The sequence below is a fragment of the Otolemur garnettii genome, unplaced genomic scaffold (genome assembly GCF_000181295.1).
Source record: "Otolemur garnettii isolate 467f Iridium unplaced genomic scaffold, OtoGar3 scaffold00094, whole genome shotgun sequence".
In the NCBI taxonomy this organism is placed as follows: domain Eukaryota; kingdom Metazoa; phylum Chordata; class Mammalia; order Primates; family Galagidae; genus Otolemur; species Otolemur garnettii.
Genome location: NW_003852489.1, coordinates 7096050 through 7103789, shown reverse-complemented (window position 1 = coordinate 7103789; position 7740 = coordinate 7096050). Strand labels below are relative to the sequence as shown.

General features: G+C 42.5%; 1 protein-coding gene across 2 annotated transcripts in view; it reads right to left on the bottom strand.

Moving 5' to 3' along the window:
• Positions 1-3398: 3398 nt before the first annotated feature.
• TADA2A (transcriptional adaptor 2A) overlaps positions 3399-7740 on the bottom strand; it is a 70097-nt gene continuing 65755 nt past the window's right edge. For both annotated transcript variants that reach the window (XM_003795616.3, XM_023516627.1), the window contains 2 exons: positions 6372-6445; positions 3399-4272 (listed from right to left, as the gene is read on the bottom strand). In XM_003795616.3, the coding sequence (XP_003795664.1) occupies positions 4087-4272; positions 6372-6445 (260 nt within the window). In that variant the 3' untranslated portion in view covers positions 3399-4086. The remainder of the gene's footprint in view (positions 4273-6371; positions 6446-7740) is intronic.

Sequence of the window (7740 nt, the reverse complement as noted above, 5' to 3'; positions counted from 1 at the left end):
CTTCATAGCCCTTGGTAGAGAGCTGTGGCATCACAGCTCACAGCAACCTCCAGCTCTTGGGCTTAGGCGATTCTCTTGCCTCAGCCTCCCAAGTAGCTGGGACTACAGGTGCCTGCCACGATGCCTGGCTATGAGGCAGGCACCTCATAGATTTTTTTGAGACAGACTCTCACTATGTTGTCCTCAGTAGAGTGCTGTAACATCACAGCTCACAGCAGCCTCAAACTCTTGGGCTTAAGTGATTCTCTTCCCTCAGCATCCCAAGTAGCTGGGACTGCAAGTACCTGCCACAACACCCGGCTATTTTTTTTTGTTGGTATTGTCATTATTTGGCAGGTCCAGGCTGGGTTTGAACCCTGACAGCCCCAGTGTATGAAGCTGGCACCCTAGCCGCTGAGATATAAGTGCTGAACCTTTTTTTTTTTTGAGACAAGGGTCTCTCTTTGTCACCCTGGGTAGAGTGCCACAGCTTCATAGCTCACAGCAACCTCAAACTCCTGGGCTCAAGTGATCCTCCCAAGTAGCTGGAACTACAGGCACCCACCACAACCCTTGGGTAGTTTTTCTATTTTTAGTGGAGTTGAGCTCTCGCTCTTCCTCAGGTTGGTCTCAAGCACCTGAGCTCAAGTGATCCACCTGCCTTGGCCTCCCAGAGTGCTAGGATTACAGGTGTGAACCACCTCGCCTGGCCTGAGTTTGGATTTTTTTAAAAAGTGGAGTATGGCAGAGCCTGTAGCTTGGTGGGTAGGGCACTGGCCACATGTACTGGGGCTGGCAGGTTTGAGCTCAGCCCGGGCCTGCTGGGACAACAATGACAACTGCAACAGCAACAACAAAAAATGGCCAGTACCTGTAGTTTGAGGTTGTTGTGAGCTGTAATGCCATGGCACTCTACCCAGGGTGACGGCTTGAGACTCTTTCCCGGGGGTAGGTGGTGGGGGGAGAAAGCAGAGTTGCAAATAAAAGAATGGAAGCTGTAACCCAGGAAAAAATAAACTGTTAATATTTAGTATTAATTGATCTCTCAACAGAGATAGTCTTGGTCTTTAAGCACAGATGAGGAGCATTGATCTCTCAACAGAGATAGTCTTGGTCTTTAAGCACAGATGAGGAGCCTGCTTGCACCCAGGTGCGAAATAAACTTTTCTGCATGTTTAAAAAAGTAAAAGAGAAGGAACATTACACAGAAACAGATTTGTTCTCTATTTCCTACCACTGGGGTATGCACAAAACCCTAGGACAGCGGTTCTTAACCTGTGGGTCGCGACCCCTTTACAACAATGAAAATATATCCTGCATATCAGATATTTACATTACAATTCATAACAGTAGCAAAATTACAGTTATGAAGTAGCAACGAAAATAATTTTATGGTTGGGGGTCACCACCACATGAGGAACTGTATTAAAAGATCGTGGCATTAGGAAGGTTGAGAACCACTGCCCTAAGAGAAATCTTTTTTTTTTGGTCACCCTCAGTAGAATGCTGTCCCAAGTAGCTGGGACTACAGGCACTGCCACAACACCTGGCTACTTTTAGAGACAGGGTCTCGTTCTTGCTCAGGCTGGTCTTGAACTCCTGAGCTCAAGCAATCCACCTGCCTTGGCCGCCCAGAGTGCTAAGATTATAGGCATGAGCCACTGCACCCGGCCCAACCTTATTTTTCTTCTATCACTATTTTCCTCATCAAATATACTGATTCCCCACGAGCTTTTTTGAGAGTTCAACTGGTTCCAAGGTTTCTGTCAGACTGTCCTCCCATCCTCCCACTCCTAACTACCACAGCTGCCCCTTGTGTTCTAGCGAAACAAATCTCTTGGCACTATTTTCCTTACTCCCACTGCTGCCTCCACACCATCCTCCACCCCCTATGTCTGAACAGTTTCCTACTTCCATCTGCCATTTTTTTCTCTTCTCCTTATCTTACCATTGCCCCCAAAACTCACCTCTCTCAGGAAGCCTTCCTTAATCAAGATTAAGGTTTTTCAAACTACCATACACATCACCTGACACTTACGTCTAATACACACCAAATTTTCAAAACAGGAATTAGCTTTCCAGGTAAGAAGCAACTAGGGGTGGTGGTGGTAGTGAAATACCTTTTCTAAGAGATATAACTATGTAAAGAAAAGAGACCATTTCCACAAGCCATCTTTTTAAACAATCAAAGTCCTCTATTTGAACCCTCAGATCCTAAGAATGTCTTTTTCCATTTCTCATCCCCCAGATCAGTGGTTCTCAACCTTCCTAATGCTGCGATGTATTTTCATTGTTACAAAGGGGTTGCAACCCACAGGTTGAGAACCGTTGCCCTAGATGAAGTCTATTATCAAGCTGTATGCATATTTACTCAGTCAAAAGTTCAAGCAGATGCTTCCAATAAAACACACAATATTTTAATTAGATGTTTAAATGTGAAGGAATTAAAGAATCAGTCAGCTATTGGATGTGATCTGTGCAGATTCTGATGAAGTTATTTCTTTTTTTTTTTTTGTAGGGACAGTCTTACTCGTCACCCTCAGTAGAGTGCTTTGGTACCACAGCTCACAGCAACCTCCAACTTCTGGGCTTAGGTGATTCTCTTGCCTCAGCCTCCCAAGTAGCTGGGACTACAGGCACCGACCACAACATCTGGCTATTTTTTTGTTGCAATTTGGCCAGGGCTGGGTTTGAACCCGCCACCCTTGGTATATGGGGCCGGCAACCTACTCACTGAGCCATGGGTGCTGTCCCTGTGAAGTTATTTCTTTTTTTTTTGAGACAGAATCTTAAGCTGTCCCCTTGGGTAGAGTGTTGTGGCATCACAGTTCACAGCAACCTCCAACTCCTGGGCTCAAGCAAGTCTCCTGCCTCAGCCTCCCAAGTACCTGGGACCACAGGCACCCGCCACAACGCCCGGGTATTTTTTGGTTGCAGCCATCATTGTTGTTTCGCGGGCCTGGACTGGATTTGAACCCTCCACCTTAGGTGTATGTGGCTGGCACCTTAGCCACTTGAGCCATAGGCACCAAGCCGAAGTTATTTCTATATACAACTTTGCTTCTCACATAAATCAGATAACTATGAGTTTGGCTTCTTATTCTGCTGGAAGTTTGAGAAGCAAGTTTCTGATGTGAGGGGACTACTCACCCTCATATTTACTGAGACCCGTACATGAAGTGCTTCACTTTTGTTTTAAAAGCAGCTTTTATTACCCGCTAGCTTTTCACCATTGGGAAATTAGGGTTTAAGTCTCAAAGCAAAGCTGAGGTTAGTTGCATCATCTCCATCCTCAGGGGCCTGCAATCCCTAGGGTGAGTCCAGGACACACGTTAACAGAAGACAGTGTGGCATGATGGGGTGGGCATTCAACACTTGAAGTGTGCATTACTTACCAGAATATTAAATACACCCACAAATTAAATAGCAAAACATTTTAATCCATTAATTCTAAAAATAACAGAGACATTTTATATCCAGTACCACCTCTTCAAAAGTCTGCTGCAGATCAGACAGCCAGACTGCCAAGTACAAAGGCAGACAGCAGAGTTAAAGATGCAGTTTGGGACAAGACCATCAAGGGGATATTTTCTTCCCCTCTGTTCATAAGCCTAAGTTGTCATCTTAAAAAAATCCTTAGAAGGAAAGAGAAAGAATTCTCATGCAAGGAAACCCTTCTCTTTATTTTAAATCTGTCTGCAGTGTTTGAAGGTGAAACAGATAATCAGCAAACGTACCTCTGAAGTACATGGGTCTGAGCTGAACTCTTGGGACTATATACTGTGGTTTAGTTCTATTTCTACCAACACTGTGATGTGAGGTACTATGGTTCTTTTAGTTATAAGAGGTGTTAGGAATGAATGCCCACTCACATTTAATAATAGCTTATCTAGCACACAATTCTGCAACATAATACCAACAACGGGAGTGTTTTAAAGCAGGGTGGAGAAGAAAGTAGACATTAATACAACTTCAGGTTTGCTCTGTCCTTCCCTTCTTTTTACAATGAGAATTCAGCTCATAAACAAAACTTCCCAGAATGTCCATATTGTCCTTTGGCCCATCACATTCCAAACTTCTGACTTCTGGTCCCAAGCCCTTAGTGCCTCAAGCTTTAGTGATGTATCCTTCTCGGATGAGGAAATCATAGATTTTCCGGGTTTTGTTCACATCTATCTTGATGAGTGCTCTTGCTTGCGCCAGTCTCAAGCCTCCTTGCTTGTTACATTCGTTCAATAGAGCAGATTTGTATTCTAAATAGGCTCCAGGGACCAACCTCACCATCTGACAGAGCTGCAAGACATGACAAATTTAATAAACATTAACATCTGTCATTCTCACAATTTAATCCAGCAGGTATAGCAAAAATTTTTTCGAAGTGACATCAACCGCCAACTATTTATAGGAGTTGATGAGTGGCTGGACCACATTCCATTTAGTCTCTTCTTTGGAAAGAACACTCCCTAAGGACAGACACCCAGGAAGAAAGCCAGGCTGTGATGCTCGGAGAGCCTTTAGCACACGCAGGCTGGCACAGAGGCCTGGCTTTGACAGGGAACAGAGATCTGTTCCTGAGGAGCAGGCTGGCTCACTCAGGTGAGCAATGAACATCCAGGTTGAGGCCCAGCACGATTCCAATGGTCAGGGAAGAGCCATAGGCACTATAAGGGAGGAAGGTACAGAAACTTAGATTCCCAAGTGTGAATCACATTATTTTTAGTACCAGCATAAAGCAGCAGTCCCTGCTTTTGTGATTATATTTCCTACTTTGAAGGAAAAGGAAATACAGAGACCTTGCTAGAAAAAGGCTACTTTGCTAAAAATCCAGAAAAGTTGGCTCAATTCTAGTTCACCTGCCATATTATCCAGCAAGGGCAGTCTGAGGTCACCATTATGTGGATAAGGATAAAAAAAAAGCTTGACATTTCAGGCCATTCAATATTTGTTTGTTTGTTTTTTTTTAGACAGAGCCTCAAGCTATCCCCCTGGGTAGAGTGCTGTGACATCACAGCTCACAGCAACCTCCAACTCTTGGGCTCAAGCAACTCCTTGCCTCAGCCTCCCAAGTAGCTGGGACCACAGGTGCCCGCCACAATGCCCGGCTATTTTTTGGTTGTAGCCATCATTGTAGTTTGGCCTCCCAAGTAGCTGGGACCACAGGTGCCCGCCACAACGCCCAGCTATTTTTTGGTTGTAGCCATCATTGTTGTTTGGCGGGCCCAGGCTGGATTCAACCCTGCCGCCTTAGGTGTATGTGGCTGGCGCTTTAGCTACTTGAGCCACAGGAGCTGAGCCAGCCATTCAATATTTGAATATTGACTGGCCTGTGACCTTCTTCAGCAATACATGAGATATACATTGCCTTCTACTCCCAAACTAATTTTTACTGTTCCTGGTAGATAAAATTAGACTAAACTAGCTCCTACACTAAGATTCTTCCTTATTATCTGACCTGAACTAATGATAGAAAGTGGTAGATGGGAAAAACAATTATGGGAATTATAAAAGGAGCAAGGAGAAGCAAAAGAGAAATTTTTCTTTTGAAATGGACTTTAGAGCTAAGACACATTTTGGGGGAAAATTCTTGCTGATAACTCTTAGGAGGGTAGATTTAAATTTTAGCAACAACCAAAATCAATATGATGAAAAGTCTAATGATTGTAATTAGAAACAAAAGTAGGTCACATTACTTTTTTAATAAAAATTAATGTGTAACATTCTTTATGCTTATAAATATGCTCTGGAGACAATCATAAAAATGATTTAAGTGAGTTCGGTGTCAGTAGCACTACGGCGCCAGCCATATACACCAAGAGTGGTGGGTTCAAACCCCACCCCAGGGCCAGCTAAACAACTGCAATAAAAAAATAGCTGGGTGCTGTGGCAGGCGCCTGTAGTCCCAGCTACTTGGGAGGCTGAAGCAAGAGAATTGCTTAAGCCCAAGAGGTTTGAGGTTGCTGTGAGTTGTGACATCACAGCACTCTACTGAGAGTAACACAGTGAGACTCTTTCTCAAAAAAAAAAAAAAAAGATTTAAGTAATGGTTATAGTATTGAAATAAGTGTAGAACTTTTCAAAGAGACCATTTTAATAGGAAATATCTATTTTCATGAAAAAGCTATTTTTAGGTATATAAAAAATTAATTTATGTAAAGTACTTAATAATAGAGGGGCACATGGTAAATGTTCAATAAAGGATATTTGGTACTACTGAATTTACATGTCATATGTTATTTCCCCAAAAGAGGAATCATAGCAGGGTGACAAGGTAAAGAGGTGGTTCTTTAGTTCTTGGACTTTTAGGATACACCCCATATAGTGGGTTTGTAATGATGATTCAATGAATAATCAGCCTCTCTTCTCTTTCTTCTAGGCCCCCTCCTTCCCATTACCTCTTTTTCTTTTTCATTCAGCTTCTCTGTGCCAGGGAGGCCAGTGAGGTTCAAGGGTGGTGCACTCCGTCTACCTACGATACAGACAGAAAAGGGCATAGATTTCATAGGAGTCACAATTCCTCGGGTGTAAAGTGTAAAAAAGTTCACTGCAGCCAGGCCTATTAGGTATGGACTCACTGTATCATTCCAGCTGCAGGAATCTTGTTGGCCCATCCCCTCAGGCTTGTATAGCTAGTAACAGGGATACCCTAACAGTTATTTGAAAATAAAAATGGTAATTTATGTGCCCTGAATTATCTATTCAGGGCATGTGAATTACCTAAGACCACTAAGATAGTCAATCACACATACCTTAGCATCAAATATAACTACTTACCATAGAAGTTATCTGCTCTATTTGTTCCTAACCATATAGGAGACTATACAATCTGAAGCCCAGATGTCAATCAGTTAAGAAAGGTCATACATTGTCTGCCTTGACAGCTGATGAACAGAAATAACAACTCTTCAGGAAAGACATCCCTAATCCTCACCACTCTGCCAGTAGTACTAGGCAAAGATGATAATTAACCAAGTACTATGTGCCTTTAGATCAAAGGCAGACTGTTAGACCAGCAAAAGGCTCTTCTTATTTATTATGTGAGGGAATAGTAGCCCCATTAACCTGAAAGATCCATACACAGGAACAATGAACCATTATATAGCAAAGGGGCTGAGGTCAAGTCACATGCCTGAGAAATAAACCCAAGTAGGAATGGGAAGTTTGGTTATACAAAATGTTTTTGGTTTTATTTTGAATATATGTTTGGGATTACTGTTCAGTTGTAGAAATCTTATGGAAGTTGTTTTTCAGGTGGGGCTGGAAAAATGGGAGGGACCATTACAATCTGCTCTGTTGCAAAATAGGCTTTTCTGATTATCAACAAAGGAGATAAAGGCTTACACTAAATGTTCAAAAAGGGACATAAAATCATTTAGTGCCTCACAAAATTCACCAGAGCTAGGCTATAATCAATGGTGCCAGGCTTCCAGTGTTTCACTGGCCTAAGAGCAACTCAAAGAATAAAGGAGAACAAGGGGTCTCCTGAACCTAAATATAAAGGGTGAGGGAGGCTAATGCCAGCCTCAGAAGAAAAAAATGAATGAGTATAGCTGGTTCAGAAAACCCAAAAACCAATGCTGCACAATCATTTTAGCCAGTTACTTTTTTTTAGTTAGTATTATTATAACTTATTTATATGACTATATTTAGATTTGGGGAGGAGTTGGAAGCAGGAAACTTACAAAATACAATTTGGATTTCACTTTCTTGGCTAATTCCTAAAAGGCTCCCTTTTCTCCCTTAAGTATTAAGAAATAATTGCTG